General features: G+C 43.2%; 1 protein-coding gene across 3 annotated transcripts in view; it reads left to right on the top strand.

The window, feature by feature from the left end:
* The window catches only part of USP25 (ubiquitin specific peptidase 25), a 119,773-nt gene that overhangs the window by 44,508 nt on the left and 49,202 nt on the right, over positions 1–26,063 (top strand). For all 3 annotated transcript variants that reach the window (XM_066347318.1, XM_066347317.1, XM_066347319.1), the window contains exons 5-9: positions 9,008–9,170; positions 11,879–11,965; positions 19,380–19,517; positions 23,875–23,951; positions 25,266–25,339. In XM_066347318.1, the coding sequence (XP_066203415.1) occupies positions 9,008–9,170; positions 11,879–11,965; positions 19,380–19,517; positions 23,875–23,951; positions 25,266–25,339 (539 nt within the window). The remainder of the gene's footprint in view (positions 1–9,007; positions 9,171–11,878; positions 11,966–19,379; positions 19,518–23,874; positions 23,952–25,265; positions 25,340–26,063) is intronic.

The following is a 26,063-nucleotide window of genomic DNA, read 5'->3' as shown; positions in this document are numbered from 1 at the left end:
AGGCTTTATTAGAGGAGAAAGACCTGCTGGGGCACCCCTCCAGGTGAAGTGCACCGGGTTACAGACCAGGGGCGAGTTATGTAGTGTTTGGGAGAGCCTGAGGGGATACTGAGGCAAAAGTCCTGGTATGTCCGGAATGCTCCTCCTTGGGGGGCTTCGAGCATGTGGGTGTTGAATCAAAAGTCCTGGTATGTCCGGAGCCCCTCCTTGGGGCGGCTTCTCAGCTTTTTGGAATTCCTCTGTCTCAGGGTCAAAAGTCCAGTAAGGGTGAGGTCTGACAGATAAGCGGAACATCAAGAGGGCAGTTTGGAATTTACATATCAGGTAGAAGGTGAAATTTTAAAAAGCTATTCTTTCTATCACAAAAACTATTAAAGACTAAGAATTAATAAGAAATGTGTAAGAATTTCTAAGAAGAAAATTATTAAATATTGAGACAGATGATTGAATAATCATTGAAAATACAGACTCATTTCATAAATTGGAAGGCTGAATACTGTAAAACTGGTCAATTCTCATTAAATTTGCTTATGGATTTAATGTGATCCTGATAAAAATAACAATATATATATTTTTAAGGCAATCAACATGATTTCTCCCTCCCTCCCTCCCTCCCTTCCTTCCTTCCTTCTTCTTTTGGGGGTGGGATCGTCTATACAGCTTAAATGAAATGCATGCTTCCTCAGAATGGACTTAGATGATCTAAATGGGATGTTCTCAACATTACAGGCTATAATGCAATTTATATAACAATACAAAACCAAATAAAGCAAGCCAGAAAATGACCCACAGTCAGTACAATAAAATGTTAATGGCATGATGAACATTTACCATAAGTAGGTGCTTTAAACATTCAGTGTAATGTGTCGAAAGAGAATAGGGAAATGTTTTGTGACATTTTTATCTGTTTGTCTGACTGAATGCCCTGGTCATGACCAGCGTCGGGAAGATAAAGCATGTGAGGTGTAGTTAGGGTGGGGTTCTGTTTCGGGGCCTTGGGGGTTGGTTGCCTTGGGCATGCTGTGTTTTGGTAAAGCTGTTTCTGAGCTGAGACTTGCAATGCTTTTATTGTTGTTGTTTTTCTTCTCCCCCCTCCCCCACCCCCCTCTGTCTCCTAGCAATCTTAGTACCTGGGATGTAGCTGTTGCATACTTTCAAGTTGAAAGCTTGGCGAGTACCCCTGGCTTTGCTTTTGTGTGGCCTGGACAGGAACCCTTGTAGAACTGGGCTTTACAGAACGTTTATCTTCGTTATGCTAGGCCTGGGCTATACAGAACGGGGCCAAGGGCTTGGGAGGAGAGGAGTATTTTGGCTACGGGATAGGCTTTTGCTTAAGAAAAATAGCAAGGAGGGTGTCTTAATCATCTACTTATTTTTACTTTTTAATGTTTATAGGAAACAGGCTAGGTACCCTATCAGTAGGTGCCTATGTAAACAGAGTATGATATACAGTGGACTACTACTCAGAAATAAAACGGAATGGCTTACTGATTTTACACGTCAACCTGAGTTCCAGAAACAACATGCTAAGTCACAGAAGCCTTCCAAAAACAGAAGAGTGCCGGTATACGTCCTATGACTCTGTCTGTATCAAGTTCTACACAAAGAGCTAATCTGTAGTGCGAAAGAAAGGAATCAGAACAGCGGTTGTTTCTGGGTGGGTGAGGAAGGACTGAATGGGGAGGGGATATGTTGGGCAGATAAAATGTATTATGCTCAGTTTGTTAAAGATGATACAAGGAGGCCGTCGCCCAGGTGATATTAATGTGTGTTGGGGGCAGGCAGGATTGTTGTAGCCTGGGGCTTGGTTTTGGGATTAAGCCTTTCCCACCCTTTTTGATGTGGAGCGGTACAATCCAATCATGCCTCAGAGAAGTGACTTTGTATTAAGAGACTTCCCTATTATGTATATTGGATTAAGGGTTTGGATTTCTACACTATAAAATGGGGATGAAGCGGGAGCTTGCGCTCTTGGTTCCTGAGATTATCATTAGAAGAGAGAGCAGAGGAGAGCAGAGTAAGGCCACGCACATGGAGGAGGCCAGGAGAAGCAGCCAAGATGGCGGAGTGCTGAGTGAGATGCCACTTTGTGCAGAGTTTGTATCTGGGATAAGGAAGGAGATGGGGAACTGAGGAGAATAAGGCTGGTGAGCTAGAAACCTTTGATTCTAGGAAACTCGGATAAGTCAGTGGCTTTGTGAGCACTGAATGTGAGTGGGTTTTGGAGCCCAGTGTGTGTTTTTACTTGCCCGCTGGGTGCAAGCTAGAATTAAAGACTATGGCCCATCAGTTTTTGGCTCCGCTGTTTCTTTCCCGACTGTCCGAATCCAATGCGAACCTGCATGGGCCGGGCTGCTCTGATGGTGACTCTGGCCCTGGCTCTGGCTTCTGGCTTTACAAGATATAAGAAACTTTCTGTTAATGATAATATTCAATATTTCTTTGGGCTTAGGGTTAGTTACACAATTTGTCAAAATTCAGGAAATACCCATATTGTTACCAAATCGAGGTCTGGTTTCCTGCCGCAACAAGAGCCAAACTTGTGAGACAAGAGCTGGTTCTAGAGGAGAGAGGTTTATTCCAGAGCCCGCAGCCTGAGAAGTTGGGGGTGGGGGGTGGAGTCCTGTCCCAAAGCCATCTCAGCCTCCGCGAAGGCAGGGGTTTTTATTCGGAGCGAAGAGGAAGGGAAAACAAACAAAGGAATTGAAAGGAGGGGGTTGAGAGTTTTTTGTTGAGGGCACGGGGGCAAGCCAGCACCACGGTCTGTCCAGAGAGCTGGTTTAAGGTCAGCAAACCACCCAGAGCTGGAGTGTCTTGACGGTCAGAGTCCGTTTCTCAGGTTCCCACTGGAACCGAAACTGCTGATCCTGCAAAGTGCACCCAAACTCTTAACGTGCCTGCTCTGGTGCTCTGGTTCCAGAAGAAAAGGTCAGCTAGGAGCAGCAAGCTGGGGTTAGCACCTGCTCAGGTTGATAGGGGTAGCTCTGTAGAGAGGCCTCTGCCAGCTTGCTCTGTTAGTGTGTTCTTACTTCAGTTCTGCTCCACCGATAGACGGATGTGAGTCATACTGCGTGTTCATTCCGTCACAGTTGCCCACGGTCAGTGTTTCTTCCACACCCGCGGCATCTGTTTGAATGAAAGACTTGATTCTGTTGTAAAGCAAATACGTCTCTTAGAGGCGCCTGTCGGGCAGATACAATTTTCCAACACGCAAAAAAGCAAGCAAGCGATAGGGAGCTTTCAAACAATAAAGACAAGCGTTATAGACAGAAGAATTGTTAAACCTAATTTTAAAAACTCCTCCCAATGTGGACCCGAGTCCTTGTGGTTTCCATGAAAATAGACTTGCAAACTAATCTATTTCCCTTAAAGAGAGGGGCGGGACTGGCTAAGGGCTGTTGCAAAATGCTTGTTTCTCCCTGGGAGAAGATGTTGATTTCTGTGCACCGGGGGCATTCTTGGTCAGGCATGTGCCCCCTGTTTTGCTAATATGTAACAAATTCGCTGAGGATCCCTCTTGTATGAGAGACATAAGAAGGCATCATCCGTCCAGGGGTGTGCACCTGGACTGGTTAGGACAAAATACAGAAAATGACATTGTAACTTAGCTTCTTTGGAAGAGTCCTCTCATCTGAAGAGATACTGTAGGTCGTTAGGAGTACCTGTCCGTTTCCCTGGAGTGCTGTGAGAGTGCTCTTAAAGGTGGGACGCTTTTCACTCGAGTATGATGAACATGGGGCTCTCTTCCTGCAAGTTTCAAAGGCGTGTGTTGTCAGCAGAACATTAGGAGCCCCCGTCCACTGCTCCGCCAGCTGCTGCTCGGTCCTGGCTTCCTTCTAGTCTTCAGCGGGACTCTGTCTCCGGGTTGAAGTGGGCGCCGGGGGTGTGGGGGGACCTGTGGCATGCAGCCGATTCACAGAGGCTGGTTCCTCAGTCACAGCGAATGGCGGCAGCCGTGGAAACGGCACCAGGTGTTCGTCCGGGGGTCAGAGCGGCCCTTGATTCAGCGCCTGAGTACTCAAGTTCTGGCTAAGGAAGAATTCAGTGCCAAGACTCAGACTACAAGAGAAAGTTTATTTAGAAAGTCGCAGAAGTAGAAGAAGTGAGCTGTAGAAGGAACAGGCTCAGGGAACAAGGGGCCCTTGGAGCGTAGGACAGAGAAGGATCAAGGCCACGCTCCTGAGACGAGGAGGGAGGGGGCGGGCAAGGCGCTGGCGTGTCCCCGAGGGGCAGAGCGCCTTCATCATCCGTTCACATTGAACACTCAGCCGCTACGTCTTATCAAGTGTGCTCTAGGGATGGACCGTCTGTGTTTCTGCACTCCAGCTGTTGGGGAGAGGCAGGTGGGTTAACAGATGTTTGGGTGCAGTGTGGTAGATGTGTTTATTAAGTCCTGTCGGAGCAGCAGGAGACAGGAGGGAGGAGGAAACCCACTGAGAGGCACGTGTGAGGTCCCTGGGGATACAGAACTGGCTGTGTGTAAATAATCCCTGACTCAAGGAGGTTACAAAGTCACGGCATTCTTTCCTCCACCATCTTTCAGTACCACAGTTCTACCGGATGGTGTGGTTGAGGAATATATAATAAACCTATTTCTTTAAAAGCCAGTAACTGATGAGATCTACTATATGACTGAATTGAGAGTGACGTGGGTGTTTAATTTTTTATATATGACACCTCAGATATGAATATGATTTAGAAACTAGGTACTCTTTATTTCGGTATCTTAGGTGGCTTTGAGGAGCAACGAGCATGTGTCTCTTGAGCCCTCATCAGTTCTTGCAGTGTGTACCCAGCTGTACCCCTCTAAAGAAAGGCGTATGGGAGTGCTGGGGCGACAGTGCCCTTCTCCCTGCAGCCTCCTCTGTGGGGGAGCAAGACTCTGTGCAGGCCAGCTGCCTGGCCCCAGAAAGGACATCTGAGGCCACGCCTTCTCCCGTCTCGAGGGGGAGAGAGCAGTCGAGAGAACGAAAGGCTTTCATTACCTCCCCCATGGAGGTGATATTTACATGTTTTTGTGTGTGCCCAGACATATGAAAGGGAGGGTGTGTGTTTTTGGTGGGAAAGAGGCAGAAGGAAGAGGCTGAGGACATTACTCTATGGAAACAGCAACAAGAACAAAGAAAAAAACCTCCCTGCGTCCTAGCAGTCTTCATCGGATCTGGAATCAGAAGAGTTTCATCATCTCAGTGAAATCTAGATACAGATTTGGGTTGGGTTGTGGAAACTTATGAGGGACCCGAGACCTAGTTTTACTCAGTCTGGCCTTGAGGCTGAGTCTCATTTTGTTATGAGTTCATGTGACTTATATATGGAGTTTAATTTTTGCAGATTGGGTGGGTTTTTTTTTTAAATAGATAAGTGTATACTCTCTCTTTTTTTTTTTTTTTTTTAAATTTCTATATTTTCTTTTCTTCTGAAGCTGGAAACGGGGAGAGACAGTCTGCATGCGCCCGACTGGGATCCACCCGGCACGCCCACCAGGGACAATGCTCTGCCCACCAGGGGGCGACGCTCTGCCCCTCCAGGGCATCGCTCTGTCACGACCAGAGCCACTCCAGTGCCTGGGGCAGAGGCCAAGGAGCCATCCCCAGCGCCCGGGCCATCTCTGCTCCAATGGAGCCTCGGCTGCTGGAGGGGAAGAGAGAGACAGAGAGGAAGGAGAGGGGGAGGGGTGGAGAAGCAGATGGGCGCCTCTCCTGTGTGCCCTGGCTGGGAATCGAACCCGGGACTTCTGCGTGCCAGGCCGACGCTCTACCACTGAGCCAACCGGCCAGGGCTGCTATTCTCTCTTTTTAAAAAATCTTATTGAATTTATTGAGGTGACATTGGTTAATAAAATTGTACAGGTTTCAGGTGTACAGTTCTAGAATACGTCACTTGTACACTGTATTGTGTGCTCACCACCCCAAGTCACGTCTCCTTCCATCACTGTTTTCCTTTCTGTGCCTCCTCCCCCTCCCCCAGCCCGGTCCCTTCTGCGCTCCCCACACTGTTGTCTTTTTTCCTTTGCTTAATCCCTTCACTCAGCCCCCCCCAGCCCCCTCCCTTCTGACAGCTCTCAGTCCATTGTTCCTATCTATGAATCGGTTGCTATTTTGTTTGTTACTTTATTTTGTTCATTGGATTTCACATAGACATGAAATCATATGGAACTTGTTTTTCTCTGACTGGCTTACTTCTCTTAACATGATACTCGGGTTTCTCATAATTAATGTCTCTGTGACCCATTGCCTACTCATTATGACAAATGTGATCTGGCCTCTTGGCAACATTCAGGGTCTCGTTTTTTATTAGTATTTTATTATAATGAGTAGGTAAAATTTTATGATGGTAGAGGTTCAGCCCACTAGGAGATTCAGAATTGAGTGTAACTCTCCTAGACGTTTGACCAGTTTATGTTTTAAGACTAAGCTCTAGCCCTGGCTGATTGGCTCAGTGGATAGAGCGTCAGCCCGGCATGTTCCAGGTTTGATCGCCGGTCAGGGCACACATGAGAAGTGACCATCTGCTTTTTTCCCTCTCCTTTTCTCCCTTCTCTCTCTTTCTTACCCTTCTGCAGCCAGTGGCTCGATTGATTCAAGCGTTCGTGTTAGGCACTGAGGATAGCTCAGTGGATTCAAGCATCAGCCCCAGACAGCTTGCCGGGTGGGTCCCAGTCAGGGTGTATGTGAGAGTCTGTCTTCTGTCTCCCCTCCTCTCACTTAGAAAGGAAGAAAGGAATAAGCTTTCGAATCCTCTCTAACTGGGTATTGTACATGCCGACCTGTACATGTATTGCAGATGCCTTTTCTATCTAATTCTTCTTTCCTGTTTGTGGTCTTGCTGCTGGCTTTCCCAGAACTCATGGCTTGTTTTAGTTTAGTCATCTCTAATTACCAAGATATAAATACGGTTTCTTTCTTTGTGCTTCTAAATATATGTATGCATTACAAAGGGAACAAAAATTTTCAGAAGGGAACACATTTATAAAGTCAGTAGAAAGTTAAATATACCTTCTCGTGTACAGCAGTCTTATGTTATATTTACCTTTTGCATACTATGCAGTAACTTTCCTCTTTTGAGTATAGATTAGTTACCTTATACATATCAATTTGTTCCACTTGATGATTATTATTCTGTTATATGATGCTGAACTATACAATTTGAACAGTAGGAAGTCCCAGTTGGCTCTTAGACTTTTTCTCTCCACCTTATGTACTTGAAAACATGTTTCTGATCACAGTGGGAAGTTCTAGGTGAATTCTGATTGTCTTCTGCCCCAATTCATCTAAATAAATACCTTCCAGGCCTGACCTGTGGTGGCGCAGTGGATACAGCGTTGACTTGGAATGCTGAGGTTGCCGCTTCAAAACCCTGGGCTTGCCCTGGTCAGGCACATATGGGAGTTGATGCTTCCTGGTCCTCCTCCCCTTCTGTCTCTCCCTCCTCTCTAAAATGAATAAATAAAATTTTTTTTAATATTTTAAATAAATACCTTCCAAGAAGTTATGGCGCCTTTTAGTGGTCGAGAGCTCGGGAGAAGCCTCCACCGGCTGAGGTTGCCTTTGAAAGTTGATTTAGCAGGGAAAGCGTGTTGCTAATGTTTGTTTGCTCACTCTTAGTAGCGACAGAGCTGTAAACTGTTTATTGGTAGATATGTGAGTTTACTTTGATCTTTAAGTTTTAACATCTGTTATTGTTCCCTGCTTTCTAAAACTGATTTCCAAAGAAAGACTTTATCCTATATTCACATAAGTTATTTTTCAGTCATAACTTGGAATCTCACTGCTTTGTAGCTAATGTCGTGTTGTAAGTAATGCTGTTAGAGTAAAAGAATTGTTTACTTTTTCCCCCGTTATTAATGTATCTGGCTATATTAGTTTGACATTATAGCTGTGTTAGTTTGACATTAATCTGATAGAGTAAAATTTTTAGGATAAAGATGGTGAAGCCAAAAAGTTGCAAAAGCTTATTCTTGCTAAGGTCTTATTGTAATTAACAAAATGGGACACTATACCTAATTATTATTTACGCTTACTGAGAATAGTAAATAACACATGTTGGGCAGGCGGTTCCTATGTGGGAATTGCAAGGGGGAGAGGGGGTGAGGGAGGTGGGGGAGGGTAGAGGGGGGGTGGGTGGTGATGGAGGGAGACTTGACTTGGGGTGGCGAACACACGATACAGTGCCCCAGGTGACGTGTTGTAGAATTGTGCACCTGAAACCCACGTAATTTTATTAACCAGCATCACCCCAATAAATTCAATAAACGTTCTTTTTTAAATCATTAAGCATAGTAGCATTGCTTTTGCCATGTTTAGATATATTTAAGATACGTACTCTGTAGGTGAGGTTATTTTGAAGAGGTGAATCTTTCTTTGTCCTGATATGTGGATGTGGATGTCACTGGGTCTCTCCCTCGGCAGACTTTTGTGTAAAGAAGTGAACACGAGATTTTCGTCCTTTACTTCACTGTCAGAGAGTCATAGGTACCTAGAACTAAAAGGAACCCTAGAATTTACCTTACCCTCTTTTCCTAGTAAAGCAAATTATTGGTCAGAGGCGTAAAAGTGCATTTGTTCAGTTTTTAGTGTTTCCTTGATTATTCAAAGTAATTGTTATAATATGCGTTGTATAATATAAATTGTTTAATATAAATATGTACTTTAATACAGTGATTTACAGAAAACTTACCTAGTTTGCTATATTCCTGATACTAAGCGTTTAATTTGTTGAAACATAATTTACGTATATTCTATTAAAAACTTTTTATATTTGAAATTTTCTTTCTCTTAGAAGAAAAAAGATTTATGTCTCTTGATCCTTCCATTGCCACTGCTGTGTTTTTAAAGAAAACTAACCTCTGCCTGAGTCAAGATGGCTCTAAATGTTACTTTCCCAAATGCGTTTCGTAGAGCTTAAGTGATTCAAATCCTTTGTTAATGCTCTTTGCTAGATTTCAGCACTAAATTAACACTGGTTTTCTTTCTTTCTTTCTTTCATTATTTTCTCCCCGTTGCTTAAGAGTGCTTGAAGCCAGCATAGCCGAAAACAAAGCGTGTTTGAAGAGGACGCCCACGGAAGTGTGGAGGGATTCTCGGAACCCTTACGACAGGAAGAGGCAGGACCGAGCTCCTGTGGGGCTGAAGAATGTGGGCAACACCTGCTGGTTCAGTGCCGTGATTCAGGTACGGGTGGTTCTGCATGGGGCTTCGGCAGCGGCGGTGGTGGGTGGAGGTTGTGTTTCTTTCTCTCTTTTCTTCAGTTGATTTGACAGAGAAAAAAGAAACCTTGATTTGTTGTTCACTTATTTATGCATTCACTGGTCGACTCTTGTATGTTCCTTGAATCAACCACTGAACCCCACAGCCTTGGTGCCTCTAACCAGCTGAGCTACCCGGCCAGGCCTGGGGTTGGGTTTCACAAGGTGCGTACTTGAACGGAACTGCCGGCAAGGTGTAAATACGATTTGCTTTCTGGTGAACTAGTTCCTCATCCTTCTTTGTTCTTCACTCCCAGGATGGAGTTTTAACAGCAGAGCATGGCCTGTGCCTTACTTGGTATTTATTATGCTGCTCACAAAAATTGGGGGATATTTTATCGCTTCATATTCATTTTGAAATATCCCCCTAATTTTTGTGAGCAGTGTATTTGGAACTAATTTCTTCACTCTCCCTACTGTTAGGAATTATCGTCAGAATGGGAAGAAAATATGTCTGTATGTATTTCCCTGCAAATTTAGGGAAGAATCTAACCAAGAGATGAAACCAGAACTAGTTATTTTTATGAGTCACATTAGATTTATTTGTATGTACTAGAAGATGTTGGTTTTTTTTTTAATACAATCATTGTCCTTTAAATACTATTTTTAATCTCAGGGGGGCATTCTGTTTATTTGAGAAGGGTATTAATTAATAACACATTTTTTTCTAACTTGGAAAAAACCCTTAGTGAAAGATATCCTGAGCCCTTTATTCTAAAATGAAAAATGTTCGAATGCATAGATATCTGTCTTCTTACTTCTGACTAGTTTTCTATTTTTTTTAACTTTTATGTGATAGGACTGTTGTCAATTCTTTACCATTCTCAGACATTGATAATGTTATCCCTCAGTATATAAAACCTTAAATAAGAATCTCCACACATGAAATAATCTATGAATAATATTCTCTTAGTATTTTATTAAGAAAATTAATATTTTGTGTTTATTTCCTAATACAATTGAATTACAGCTTATTATTTAGTGTTCCAGATGATTGCTTTTTAAATTGTTGGATGTGTATGCCATTTATTTATTATTTATTTATTTATTTATTTTTAATTCAATAAAAAAAACAGGGAGGCAGAGAGACAGACGCCCTCATGTACCCCAACCGGGATCCAGCCGGCAAGCGCACTAGGGGCTGATGCTCTGCCCATCTGGGGCCCTTGCTCCATTGCTCCAGCCGAACTTTTCTTAGCACCTGAGGCAGAGGCCATGGAGACATCCTCAGTACCCAGGCCCACCCGCTCCAATCGAGCCATGGCTGCGGGAGGCGAAGAGAGAGAGAAGTGAGAGGGGGAGAGGTAGAGAAGCAAAATGGCACCTCTCCTGTGTGCCCTGACTGGGAATCAAACCAGGACATCCACACTCGGGGCTGATGCTCTACCGCTGAGCCAACTGGCCAGGGGGCCGTTTCTTTTTATAGCTATAGCCAAAATACTTCTTCATTTTGCAGCTTTCCAAACCTGTATGAATGGCAGCGTATAAATGTACAGGATGTTAAAGCCAACTAACTGGTTTATATATTTTCTACAAGGTTGTTAATTGTATTTCCTAGGCAATTAATTTGTACTTTTAACTTCTTGCCTACTTCTGTGGTGGTGTTTCCAACCTCCCCCCCACTTTTGCTGCTGGTGCATAATGCTATGTATACGCTTTGATTTCTTCGGGTTTTCTGGCTTTATGCTTCACTCTTAAATACACTGGGGGGGGGGGTACGTTAGGTAGTGACTAATATTCTGTTACTTGTTTTCCGTTAAAATGTTAAGGGATACCTGGATTAGTATAAAGCTGTAGTGATACCTTTGTTCCTAGCCTCGATTGTACACTACTTATTTACTTACATGTCAGCAGTATCTAAAATTTTATTTGCTGTTTTAGAGACTCTTAGAGTAGATTTAATTTAGCTTGACTTGCACTCTTAGTAAGACTTCGCATCTATTTCATTGTTCAAGCTAAATAATTTCAACACCATTTTAAAATATGAAACAGGATTTTTTTTTTTTAAGATTTTATTTATTTCATTTTAGAGAAAAGAAAGGCGGAGAGAGAGCAAGGGATGGAGGAGGTCAAAGAGCAAGGAAGCATCACCTCATAGTAGTTGATTCCCATCTGTGCCTTGACCGGGCAAGCCCGGGGTTTCGAACCGATGACCTCAGCGTTCCAGGTTGAGGCTTTATCCACTGCGCCACCGCAGTCCAGGAAACACAGTTTTATGGCTGTGATCTGAGTGTTCATGAATATTCCTTGCTGCCTGTATTTGGACAAGTAAATGCTATTTCTGCACTATTATGGCCAATAAATGAGGCTCACAGATGCTGGGCTTTTCTTAGCTGTAAGAAGCAAGACAGCACTAGCCAGATAATCAGTGTTTGTGACTCAGAACAAGTGCTCTTTACTCCTCCACTCCATCTTGTAAGAAACCCATTGAGAAGGATCATGAAATTGTGAATAGATTGGAGGATAACCGCTCTCTGTTTTCATAGAATAATCATCTCTCAGTATCTTAGTTCAAATTGGAAAGAATTGTTCATCTATTTCTACTTGAAATGGCGTTTGCTGACCGCAGCTTTTGCTTTACGTTTCCCTGTGGACAGAATTTTCTCTTACCTTTCTTACCTTGTTCTGTTTCAGTCACTGTTCAATCTATTGGAATTTAGAAGATTAGTTCTGAATTATAAGCCTCCATTAAATGCTCAAGACTTACCTCGAAATCAAAAGGTAAGATTAAAGCAAAGGGTCTTAATTTTTCATCTGTGTTTAATTTGGGGGATACTTGCCTCTCATCAAATCTAAACAGTGTCAGATTTTCCTGTCAGTGCATAATTACTACGTTCTGTTCTTCATCAGTGTGTTGTAAATATGAAGAACAGAATTTTTGTTTAGTATTATTCCGATTTTTTTGCAGAAATTTAGTAATTGCTTCTTTTTCTTTTTGGACTGCCCAATTTTAGTAAACTTTATAGGCACAGACAGCAGGGTTGGGGTGAGGTGGGGGAGGGTAGAGGGCGGAGAGATGGAAGGGGACTCAACTTGGGGTGGTGAACACAGTATACAGTGTACAGATGCTGTATAAGGAATCGTACAACTGAAACCTGTGTGATTTTATTAACCAATGTCACCCCAATAAATTCAATAAGAAATTTAAAAAGAACAACCACCAAATGTTAGTTTTGCACTTGGCTCTCTGCGCAGTGCAGGTCTGTTCTGGAAGTTAACGTCGTTAGGCAATGTGACGTGACCGCACAGACACCGGACCCAGGCTGCCCGGGTCTGCCTGTGGGCCTGAAGCAGGACAGAGCGGCTCACTTGATCTGTCTCTGCTCAGGTCCCCTATCTGAAAGGTGCCAGTAGGAATCATAGCAATGGTTTGATCAAGTGCTGTGAGAATGAAAGGAGGTAAAACATCTAACGGACTTACTATCTCGTTCATATGAGCTTTTCAAACTGTAGGACCGATCCACATGCAGAAGTTTATGCTTATTGGGAAAAGTTAATTACGGAGATAATATGCTAGCGTGGAGGTCCTGGGCGACCTTCTCATAAAGACATTGTAGCCCTAAAGGGAACCAGGCTCATTGAAGTGTTGGCCTTTGTGTCACCTGTTGTTGCTAGGAATAATAAATTAACTAAATTACGTTTTCTAGTGCATAATTTTGAAAATTACTTTCTCTGCAAACATATGAAACAGTTATCGTGCAAGCTAATGGGAATTTATCTTGGTTTAGAACCCGCTTTTCAGGCTATAATCTTGAGGTTATAAAGTGTCAGACTGATTAACAAGCCATTTTCAAAAGAGGAGACCGAGATCATCTGACAGCTCCTCCTATCTCCAGAGAAATTAAGCACAACCCCTTCAGTGATTACCATTTTTAATGGAACTTTTTGGATTATTGCCTCCCTTTATTGCACTTTTTAGCATCAATAGTCCTCCCTTGTGATGTGTCAGTTGGAACATGTTTATAATTTCCATAACATTATTTAAAATGACTTCCAATTATATATTCATAAGGATCTTGACCTTTTCTTCTATGTTCCTGGATTTTAGTGCTTTCCAGAGTTTTAATTTCTTTTATTCTTCAAAGTGTTGACTAAAACCAATTTACTTTTCTAATCTTAATAAAGAATGGTGATGCCCATGCTTATGGCCAGAGCTAGTTTGGAGGTCATGAGAATGTCCAGTTGAGTGCTGGAGAGATGTGTAAGTCCAGTCTTCGGCACCTTTCTCAAGAAGTTTATTTCTTGCATAAGTGGAAGGGTCGGCATGTCCTGCTGTCCTTTTAGCAAACGGAATAAAGAGCACCTCTGCCTGCATTCAGAAAAGCCACTGATTTGGAAAAATACCGCATGATTTTGCAAAAGATTGTTCGACAGTGAAGTTGGTTATTCTTTAATTGGGCAATGACGACAGCAGTCCATACCGTAACTTGACATCTTTGAAGCAAACGTGGGATTTATAGGTAGTTAATCAGCCATTTGATTGTTGCTGTGTTCCGTTGAGGTGATGAAAGGTACGCCTTTTTAAAAAGCTGCCGGTGTAACTTTTGTCACTTATTTAATAATGAATTTATATATAACTCATGTTGACTGCTACCCCGAGTTTGAAAACTAATGCGTTAGGATACAGCGTACCCTTGGGGATCACTTTGATCGAATCACAGAGATGTCATTTGCTTGCACTGCTAAGCAGGGTATTTTTTTAAGTCAGCAATAAAAGGTTACCGCAAAGATTACACACCCATGGAAGGATTGAGAGAAAGAGATGGAGTCTTTGAAATCAGTTTGTCTTTTAGGTAAACTTGTTAGCTGAAACTAGTTTTATACACGCGTGCTCATTTGTACCGCTCATGATGTTAATGCCTGTGACAGAACTCAGGTGCCGGAAATTTCGAGGTAGGTTCTCACCGTAAACGTCCCTCTCCACATTCTCACGTGTTCTCTTTGGCTTAAGACGTTACGTACTGATGGCAAAACATATATTCGATGTTGGCAACATCAAGATGCATAAGCTCGTAGTGTTTAGACGGCATCTCTGTATAAATAGCTTAAGTTTGTTGATCATAAGGTTATATTACATAACGTCTTGGTGAAGGCCCTTCCTAAGTAGGGTCGCCCTACTTGTCACTGCTCGCCAGTGAGAAGCTTGTGAGAAGGCAGTGTGTCTAGTTGAGTGCCGTGCAGATCACTGCACAATGCCTGAAGGGATTTGAATTTATTTTACCAATAAAAGAGGTATTTTAGAATTTCTGTCTTTAGCCGTGATGAAGTCACAGAGATTGATTTGTAAGTCTGTAAATTTTAAAGAAGTCAAAGCATAGAAAGTATGTTTTCTGACTCTAATTAAGTTAGAAATCAGCAAAAAGATATCTAGAATATCTCCCTGATCATTGTAAATTGAGTAGTAACACTTTAACCCAAGGGACAAGGAGTAAATAGAAAGGGAAAGTTCAGATTATTCTGTACTGAGTAAAAATGGAAACACGACCTCTGAAAGGCAGAGAGCACCTTGTTAGAAAATACGAGTTGTTTCTAGTTCATGACAACAACTTAGACATCAAGAACTTGGTGGAAAAGAGCAATTAATCTGAAAGCAAAAAAGGGAGTAATAAAGATAGGAGCATCTATCAATGAAATAGCAATCAGAAGAACCACAGAGAAAATTAATGGAATCAAAAGCTACTTCTTAAGAAGATAGGTAGAATGGATGAACTTCTAGGTAGACTGAGGACGAGAAAAGAAGGAAGGAACAAGTTATTAATATAAAGAATGAACGAGGGGCCTATCGCTGTGTATTCCAGAGGTAAGGAGAGGGAATAGTGGAATGGTATAAACAAGATAAATATCTTTAAAACCACAAACTAGTAGAGCGCCCTGAAGAAAAATCGATAGTATGAATATATATCCCAATATTATATTTTACAAATTGAATTTTTAACAACAGTTTTTTAAAAGCATTTCCATGGATTTGAGATAGAGGAAGGGAGAGAGAGAAGCATCAGCTCATTATTTCACTTAATCGTTCCATTTAGTTGGGTTCTCATTGGTTGCTTCTGGTAGATGCCCTGACCAGGAGTCAAACCCATGACCTCTGGCATGCTGGGTCTAGGCTTTATCTACTGAGCCACCCAGCCAGGGCCTAAAACTTGAATTTTTAGCTGAGAAACTCAGTCACCAAAAATTTAACAAAAGAGTTCACTGATGAATTATACTAAACATTTAGGAAAGAAATAATGCAAATTCTCTAAATATGTTTTCAGAAAATTGAAGAAACGGTAACTTCCCAACTCATTTCGCTGAGCCCAGTATTACCCTGCAACCAAACGATGTTCAGAGAAAACTGCAGACCAATGTTTCTCATTAATAGAGAAACAAAAGTTATAGCGGATTTTCTCAAATCGAATCCTGAGTCATATCAAAGATAATACCTTGTTGGCAGGTGGGGTTGACCCAGGACGGCAAGATTGGTGCAGTGTTCGCAAACCAGTATGATTCACCACGTGAACAGTGAAGAAGAAAACCATATGATCATCTTAGTAGATGAAGGAACAGGGTTTGACAAAAAGCTAACATCCATTCATGGCAAAATCTCTCAAAAACTAGGAATAAAAAGAAACTTTCTTATCCTGGTAAAGCTCACTTACGAAAAATATACAACTAACATAATAAATACTTAATGGTGAAAGACTGAATGCTTTTTCCCAAAGATCAGGAAGAAGCAAGATGTCAGCCCCCACCACCTCCATTAAACGTTAGAATGGAGCTTTTAACCAGTGCTGTTAAACAAGAAAAAGAAATAAGCGTGCAGATTGGAAAGTAAGAAATAAATTTGTGTGTGTGTGTGTTTATGACTTGACTGTCTATGTAGAAAATCCCAGTACTCTACCAAAAAGAAATGCCGGAAACAGGAAATGAGTTGTCACGGTTACAAGATAGAAAGCAGACATACAGAAATCAATTGTATTTCTGAATACTTGCAAAACACAATGGGGAATTTAAAATTAAGAAATACTTACATAGACAATAGCATAAAATACGGACTTTTAGGGGAAAGTGGACAAAACAAACGGGGTTCCCTTCCTATGACAGTGACGGAACCTGAATTTTGGTGTAAGGCGAAACACACCCTAGCCTAACACAAACAGAACACTTGTGCTTTTAACAGTCCTAAATAGTGTAGGTGAGCGGACTGAGGGACGCCAACTGCCTCACTCATGTTCCGTGTTACTGTGTGTTGTTCCGCCGTGCGCAGCCTGGCGACTTTGCCCGGGTAGTCTGCGAGTACAACAACTCTAGCAGCGTAAGCCAAAACCCTCAAGTCTCAATTTTCTAAAATTTTTGTGGCAGTGAGCGCCGTAAACTCAAAATGTCATATACTGAGAGTGTCATAACCTGAGGACTCCCTGTATATTGAAAACTACAGAATATTACTGATTGAAATTAAAGAAATAGATGTATATGCACTGCTCACAAAAATTAGAGGATATTTCAGAAAGGAATATGAAGTGATAAAATATTCCCTAATTTTTGTGAGCAGTATATTATGTTTATGGATCAGGAGATTCAATATTGTTAAGGTATCACTTGTCCCCAGTTTAGTCTTTTTTTTATTATTCAGCATAATCCCCATCATAAATCTAGGAGGCTTTTTCATAGGAATTGTCAAACTGATTCTAAAATTCATATGGAGCCTGACAGGGTGGTGGCACAGTGGATAGAGTATTGGACTGGGATGCGGAGGACCCAGGTTCGAGACCCCGAGGTCGCCAGCTTGAGCACGGGCTCATCTGGTTTGAGCAAAGCTCACCAGCTTGGACCCAAGGTCGCTGGCTTGAGCAAGGGGTCACTCGGTCTGCTGAAGGTCCACGGTCAAGGCACCTATGAGAAGGCAGTCAATGAACAACTAAGGTGTAGCAACGCACAATGAAAAACTGATGATTGATGCTTCTCATCTCTCTGTTCCTGTCTTGTCTGTCCCTGTCTATCCCTCTCTTTGTGTCTCTGTAAAAAAATTAATTAATTAATTAAAATTCCTATGGAAACTCAAAGTATGTAGAATACCCATAGCAATTTTAAAAAGACAATGTTGGAGTAGTAATTATCAGGCTACACTGATCAAGGAACTAACTGTTATTGATGAAAACATAGTCATATAGGTCAATGGAGCAGAATAGAGAATCAAGAAATAGACCTATATATATAGGGCGAATTGATTTTTTTTTAAGTGAGAGTTGGGGAGATGGTGAGACACTCCCGCATGCTCCTCAACCAGCATTCCCCCCATCTGGGGCCAATGCTCTAATCATCCAAGCTATATTTAGCGCCTGAGGCTGACCCTAGGGCCAGCTGAGCTGTCCTCAGCGCCTGGGGCCAATACTTGAACCAGTTCAGCCACTGGCTGTGGGAGGGAAGGGCGAGAGGGAAGAGGAGAGAAGCAGACAGTCCCTTCTCCTGTGTGCCCTGATCAGGAATTGAACCTGGGATGTTCATATGCTGGGCCAACGCTCTATCCACTGAGCCACCCAGCCAGAGCCCCAGGTGACTTGATTTTAATCGGTGTTGCCCAAACAATTCAAAGGCAAAGAAAAATCTTTTAAACTAATGGTGGCATAGACAGAAAAATAATCCTCAATTCTTACAGGATGCTGTACAGCTATCTCTGCTTTAGAAATCCAAAGAGGACAATTGCAGGAGAGTAAGAAGTACCACAGAAAAATCATGGGTTAGTTTTCTATCACATTTAAAACTTACAACTTATCATTGTTGATGGAATTTATTATACTTTTAAAAATGTGCGTTTTCCATAACGACATTTTTTATGTCAGTGTACTTTGTGATTGCAATAATGGTGTATAGTTTTGGATCAAATGGCAAATGTTTGGAATCAATTACACCTTTCTTGAGATCCCCTTTCTTATTGCATTCTGGGAGTAGCTATTTCTGCATTATTTATATTAGTCTGAAAGTGCCTGGACACATGCACACTCCTATAATTTTATAACACTGAGAACTCTAACTTTGCAAACTTGGAACATTTTTCTAATTTTTAAATAACATAGTAGGTTTTATCTGTTAAAATTGTTACTGCAAGAGCTCACTGTCCTAAGAACTACTTTTGTTGCCATAACGTATTTTACTAATGTATGTGAATTACATTTTAAAAGTTTTCTTCTTTAAAAATAAATAAATAAAAACTTGCTTCATTTTAAACAAATTCCGTTTAAAACAAACTGCTCATGACTGATAATATTGGGTTGTTTTTATTCTTTCGTTTAATCAGCCAGTAAGAATTGAATGTTTGCTTTGTGTAGCAAAGAGTTGTGCAAGAGATACAGAAGTTCTCCTCTTTGAGAAGTTTCCAGTCTTAGAAACAGAAGTAAGATTTCAAAGGTGTACTAGGTGGATGATTCATTAGCCTAATATTAGGATCTAGTCTCATTGTTAGACTACTGCTAGTCTGATAATTAAGGATCGTCACATGACAGTGGCTGTTGGTGATTCATTGTTGAAGGGAAGACATTCATGTTAGTAGATGTGGAGTTTGGAGGAATCATTGACTTGGAGGGCGAGGGGTCTGGAATGACTTCATGGAGGAGGAAGGCTTTTTGCTTCAATGGATTTATTGAGGTGATGTCCTGTAAACAGTGCCCGGCATGTAGTTAGCACTCATTGAATGGGGACGGTGATTATTGCTGTCCTCAGCAGTATCCGGGCCTTTCAGAATGGAAAGATTATAATAAACAGGCTTGAATGAGGAGGGTGCTGTTGGCTGGGTAATGACATGATTCACTCTGAATATGTGGCATTGATGCTGAAATTGTGAGCTTAGCATAGGTCTTCTGCGCTTGACTCCTTTGAGTCTCCTAGGTGGCATCAGCCCTCTTCTTTATTTTATATATATATTTATATTTTATATATATATATATTTTAAATATATATTTATATATATATATACATATATATATACACAATATATATATATGCTGGATTCATTCCATTAATTAGTACTTAAATTTTTGGTTAGTTTTAAAATGAATTTATATATATATATATATATATATTTTTTTTTTTTTTTTTTTTTTAACCTGTAAAGATTTTATTAACCTTCGTGTAATTTTTTTTTCTTTTTTCCCAATAGGAGCATCGGAATTTGCCTTTTATGCAAGAACTGAGATACCTGTTTGCACTTCTTGTGGGTTCTAAGAGGAAGTATGTCGATCCATCCAGAGCAGTTGAAATTCTTAAGGATGCTTTCAAGTCAAATGAGTCCCAGCAGGTAGCTTTGTTACTCTATAAACAATCCGAACATTTTGACGTACAATTTGAGAAGTCAGAGGAGTTTAGAAAGGAAACTAGAGGAGAGCTAGGGAAGTAGCAGAGACTAATAGAGGCAGCGTTGGAAGACATGTCCACGAGGGTGGGAAGGGCCAGTCCTGCGGGTTTGACCCCCGGTCGGGGCACTCACAGTAGTCAGTCAAGGGTGCACGAATCAGTGGAACAACAAATCGGTCTCTCTCTCTCTCTCTCTCATACCTTCCCTCTCACCCTTTTCTCTTCTCCCCTCTCCCTCTCTCCTTCCACTCTTTCTCAAAAATCAATCAGTAAATTTTCTTAAGAAGAAGTAATAGGCAGAAGATAGAGTGTTATTTCACAATGGCCGTGGACCCGCAGTGCAGTTTCTGCAGTACTCAGATCTGTCTCCATCCTGTGGATGTGTGAGCCAGCCCATAGATGTGTGAGCCGGCCCGTAGACATGTGAGACGGCCCATAGACACGTGAGCCGGCCCATAGACATGTGAGACAGCCCGTAGACGTGTGAGCCGGCCCGTAGACGTGTGAGCCGACCCGTAGACATGTGAGACGGCCCGTAGACATGTGAGACGACCCGTAGACGTGTGAGACGGCCCGTAGACGTGTGAGACAGCCCCGTAGACGTGTGAGACAGCCCCGTAGACGTGTGAGCCGACCCGTAGACGTGTGAGACAGCCCGTAGACGTGCGAGCCGGCCCGTAGATGTGTGAGACGGCCCGTGGATGTGTGAGCCGGCGTTTGCAGGAGAGTCAGGAGGTGTGGGACTCTGCCACCACCTCCCTGAGCTTTTTTATTAATTTACATTTTAGGGCAAAGATAAATGAACAAAAATGGTGCTCATACCAGTATTTGCTTTTATTTGTTGTCTTCTGTTTTTTGTTTTTTTCATTTCTAACAATGTTCCAGTGACTATTATATATAGTGTCTTATCTGTTACAACGCTTAAATTAAGTCAGAAGAAATAATGGTCCTAAAAGTGACCCAGGCCACCCCTCTCTTGGGTGCTGAGGCTCTCTACAGGTGTGCAGTGATCTCTAGGTCTAGTATTTATAGTATTATTCTGAAAAAGGAGGCCGCACCAGCTTCACTGGGAGCCTTGTACGCACATCGGTAGCCTGAGACTCGTTGGTGCGGACAGGAGACAGCTAGCTGGTGATGCTGCCCCGTGCTCCGGAATGCCACGGTGGCAGTGCCTCTGCCTGGGGCCAGCAGTGCCCAGTCACAGGCTTCTCGCTGTTGTTTTTCTACAAGGTCCTTTGAAGCAGTTGCGTATCAGTTGAGGTAGGTATGGGTTTGATATTTTCTCTTCTGAGACACTTAAATCTGAAGCACACAGTGGAGTAACTCTATTAGTCAACTAGGCATCATTATCTTATTTAAACGTGAAATATATTTACATTTCATATTTTGAAATATGCAAGAATCTTTAGGGATTGCCCTTCGGGATATCGTACTTTCAGTTTTAATCATACTTACAACTTTTCATTTAAAGCTAAAATGTTATAGCGAAAGCCTCATCCTTTTCTTGATGAAAGCAGGTAGAATTATTCCATAATTAGACGTTGTAGATCGATTGCTAAGAAAGGCAGAGGTTAATTTCTCCCGAAGAGTATCGTGAGAGCTGGAAACCTTGTCAGATACACCCTCGCAAGATAAGTCAGGTTGTAGAAAAGTGGCAGGTTTGAAGGTGTCAGTAGCTTGCTAGGACGACTGTAACAAACCGCAACAAACTGAGCGTCTTCAAGACGAAAAACCTTACTGCTCACGAATACCAGGGAATATTTTATCGCTCTTCTCCCTAGTCTAGAGGCCAGAAAGTGGCGCGGGCTCTGCTCACTCCTGTGGCTCTCGGGGCAAGAAGCCTTCCCGGCCTCCGCCGGCCTCTTTCTGCTCCTGGGGTTCAGGTGGGTCTCTGTCCGCAGCCCACACGGTCTTTCCCCGGGGTGTCTGGGTGCTGCCTCAGTTTCTCTTCATTGTGAGAAGACTCATCCTTGGGTTTAGGGCCTCTCCTAACCCAGGATGATCTCATCTTGAGATTCTTACCTTAGTGACATCTGCAAAGACCCTTATTCCAATTAAATTTGCAGTCTGAGGTTCCAGATGGACATACACCTGGGCAGGCCCCTACTGAACCTACCGCAGGTAGTACAGATGTTCACAACGGGATTTAAAAAACAAAAAAAAATTTTTTTTAATTTTAGAGAGAGGGAGGGAGAGAGAGAGGAGCCTCGATTTGTTCCTGGATGTGCCCTGACCGGGGATTGAACTGGCAGCCTCCGAGCTTCAGGATGCTGCTCTGACCAGTGGAGCTGTCCAGCCAGGGCTACAGTTGGATTTGTGCTGAGCAGAGTTGTCTTGAACCGTATGATCTTAGAGTGATGGACTTACTCTTCTTAGACCTCAGTTTCAACACTTTAAAGGGGCTCAGCTTGGCCTCGATGCTCTTTAAACAACTTCTAGATGGAAAAACATATGACAGTAAGTTTGTTTTGGATTTAGGACTATTTTGATAAATAAAAGACAAATTGCTTACACTGACTTATCTGTCTTTGATGGGTGGTCTTAGTAGGATTGACTTCTTGTTCCCTCTGGGTTCTATATGAACCTATCTTATGTTTCTTCTCACACGGAGAACAGTGTGGTGATTGCGGGGGGAGGAGGAAGAACAGTGCGGTGATTGGGGGGGAAGAACAGTGTGGATTGCGGGGGGGGGGGGGGGAGGAAGAACAGTGTTGATTGGGGGAGGAAGAAGAACAGTGCGGTGATTGCGGGGGGGGGGGGGAGGAGGAAGAACAGTGGTGATTGCGGGGGTGGGGGGGAAGAACAGTGTGGTGATTGGGGGGGAAAAAGAACAGTGTGGATTGTGGGGGGGGGAGAACAGTGTGGTGATTGCCAGGGGAGGAGGAAGAACAGTGTGGATTGCGGGGGGGGGGGGGGGGGGGTGGGGAGGAAGAACAGTGCGGTGATTGGGGGGAGGAAGAAGAACAGTGCGGTGATTGCGGGGGGGGGGAGGAGGAAGAACAGTGCGGTGATTGCGGGGGGGGGGGGGGGGAGGAGGAAGAACAGTGGTGATTGCGGGGGTGGGGGGGGAAGAACAGTGCGGTGATTGGGGGGAGGAAGAAGAACAGTGCGGTGATTGGGGGGGAAGAACAGTGCGGTGATTGGGGGGGAAGAACAGTGCGGTGATTGGGGGGGAAGAACAGTGCGGTGATTGGGGGGAGGAGGAAGAACAGTGCGGTGATTGGGGGGAGGAGGAAGAACAGTGCGGTGATTGGGGGGAGGAGGAAGAACAGTGCGGTGATTGGGGGGGAAGAACAGTGCGGTGATTGGGGGGGAAGAACAGTGCGGTGATTGGGGGGGAAGAACAGTGCGGTGATTGGGGGGGAAGAACAGTGCGGTGATTGGGGGGAGGAGGAAGAACAGTGCGGTGATTGGGGGGGAAGAACAGTGCGGTGATTGGGGGGAGGAGGAAGAACAGTGCGGTGATTGGGGGGGAAGAACAGTGCGGTGATTGGGGGGGAAGAACAGTGCGGTGATTGGGGGGAGGAGGAAGAACAGTGTGGTGATTGGGGGGGAAGAACAGTATGGATTGCAAGGGCGGGGGGGAGAACAGTGCGGTGATGGCAGGGGGAGGAAGAAGAGCAGTGCGGTGATTGGGGGGGGTGGAGGAGGAGGAAGAAGAACAGTGCGGTGATTGCCAGGGGAGGAGGAAGAACAGTGTGGATTGCGGGGGCCAGGAAGAAGAGCAGTGCGGTGATTGGGGGGGGGGACAGTGTGCTGATTGCGGGGGGAGGGGGGAGGAAGAACAGTGCCGGGGGGAGGGGGGGAGGAGAAGAACAATGCGATGATTTCGGGGGGGGGGGGGAAGAAGAGGGAAGGGGGCTAAACGGCGAGGAACGGGGCCCTAGCTCAGGGTGGAGAAGTCCCGTGTAGGGTACAGCGGATGTGCTGTGGAATTGTGCACCTGAAACCGGCACAAGTTTGTCAGCCAGTGTCCCCCCTTAGCCAGTCTCACCCCAATCAAGTCAAGAAGGAAAACAGTAAAAGTCTCATTTGTAAGTTTGAATTTTGATTATTTTTCCTAAAGTGAAACACAGTCACAATGATTATCAGTATAATGCTTGTTTTTCTCAAATGATGATTTTATACTCTGGTTCAGGTCAAAAATATTTCTTGCATTGGAAGTGCAAGCTTTCGTATGATCCCTTTGTGGGCCATCAGTAATTATACATCTGAATGTCCGGCTATACGTGCTATGCTGCTATGTTGAGTATTTTTACTAGTAGGCTCAAAAATAAACAAGACTTTTTATCTTTCTACAGCAAGACGTGAGTGAGTTTACACACAAATTACTAGATTGGTTAGAAGATGCCTTCCAGATGAAAGCTGAAGAGGAGACGTAAGTTACCTGGCAATGTCACGATGGGGTTTTACCACATCTATAAACAGCACACATTTTTTCCTTTTATGTATTCAGCGCCATCCCAGGAATAAGAGTCGGAGGTAGGCATATGGGGACCCAGATGTTACCTCCATATTATTGACAGGCTGTTTGGAGTCTGTGGCCGCGATGCTGGTAGCTTTAGATTTCCACCATAAAGTCAGAATCTAGCCAGGAAGATCTAAAATGTGACCCCTGGAAAGGCTAATCCCACGTGCCCAGTTCTTTCCCGTAGCTCCAATGAGGAGAGGGCATGTTTCAGGTAAGATTTCAGAAGGGGTGGAAACGTCCTAGCTTCTTTTAAAACAGTTTTTGAAATGGAGGAGATAATTTGGTAGTTACTACATTTGATAAGGTGACCGGGACCCAAAGAAAACTAACACAAAGGAAATGCATGGCATCAGCGAGCTCTTCAGAGTCAGAATAGAAGGACTCCCAGAGAAGAAACCAAGATTCAGGAAATGGGGCCGTCTTCTGAGTCTGCAGATTAACAGCCGTCGGGGCGTCATGTGCTGGAGATAGGACTGGATCTGGGTAGATTGGGCAGGAGGAAGTACACATTTGAACGTCAGGATAAAACATTTGAAGCGTTACCGAGAGAAATGCAAAGGGGCTGAGTTATCATAGATTGCAGATACTGTTCACACTCTGAGGGAACACGTGCTATAGGTCTGGTATTAGAACCTTAAAGGCACAGGGAACAGGAGCTTTTACGGAAGAGGAACCAGGGTGGACAGCCGCAGATCAAGCCCGCACATAGGCTCTCTGTTCGTCTGGCAGGATGTAGTCACGCTGGCGGAGCCCTAAGGCTCGGAGGGTGGACAAGGCGAGTCTGATCCGGAGCGGCCTTCCCCCTCAACAAGTCCGGCTAAGCGTGTCCCGTACAGACCGCAAGCCCGAGACTGGGCTGTATGTTGGTAGCAGATCAGCTACCTCCTGGGCACAGGCTGCATCGGACCCTCTTGGAAAAGCATCCCGCACAGTGACTAATCTTCACCTTGAAAATAGCCATGAGTTTAATCACCATTATTATCTTCAGTTGACAGGTGAAGAAATGGAAGAGTAAATTTAAGTGCCTTCTCCAAAGTGACACTAAATGAGGCCGAGTGCATGATAACCACATAAAACATGATCGTTTGGGCATGCGTTATTGTGCTTTTAACGTTTTCTTTACTATTTATAGGTCCAAAAATTATAACCATATTTATATATATATATATATATATATTTATTTATTTATTTTAATTTTTTATTTTTTTTAACATACTCTAGGGATGAAGAGAAGCCAAAGAACCCCATGGTGGAGTTGTTCTATGGAAGATTCCTAGCTGTGGGAGTACTTGAAGGTATAGTTACAAGTTTGCTTTTTATTACAGCTGATGAGATATTATCTATTTGCTCCTTTGTCTTGCTAGTAACTCTTGTATCTGTTGATGATTTTTCATTTTAATTTGACTCACTCTGTCTAGAGTTCCTGTTACATTGCTGCTGCTAACCATTGACATGCAAAGCACAGAATTGTGTGATGGCATTATCACATGCTCACTGATACTTAGTGTTACCCTGTTCTTTCCCTGGGAAGGCTTCTGTGAGTCTGTGAATTATTGGGATGCAGAGGCCAAGGGGGCAATTGTTGGTGGGTCTTTTTAAAAATAATACTGGAGTTGAATGCTGGGCTTTGTATAATCCCTGTTTTTGAGAGTTTCAAGTCTCTGAATGTGGAAAGCTACCCTTAGCAATTTAGCATAGTCAGGATATTGCAGTTTGGGGGTGATCATGAAATTCTTTAGACTCTAATTTTCAAGAAAGAGTTGTATTCTATCTTTTGAAAAATCAGTTAAGAGTGATACTACACCATCAAGCCTGAATGTCTGTTACTTAAAACTGGGCGTAACCAGTTACTCTTTGATTTTCCTAACAAGGGACGGAACTGAGTCCGTAGATATGCGTCAGATAATACTATGAGTAAGTCCCCAAAACATAAATTTGTGAGAACTTATTTTTGGGTGAATGGCCCAATGCATTCACTTTTGGAAGTTCACCCAAAGTTTAAAATTGGGGAAACGGTTT

The sequence above is a fragment of the Saccopteryx leptura genome, chromosome 8, assembly GCF_036850995.1.
Source record: "Saccopteryx leptura isolate mSacLep1 chromosome 8, mSacLep1_pri_phased_curated, whole genome shotgun sequence".
Lineage (NCBI taxonomy): Eukaryota > Metazoa > Chordata > Mammalia > Chiroptera > Emballonuridae > Saccopteryx > Saccopteryx leptura.
Note: the sequence above shows the minus strand (reverse complement) of the source record. Positions and strands in the feature narration are given on the sequence as shown.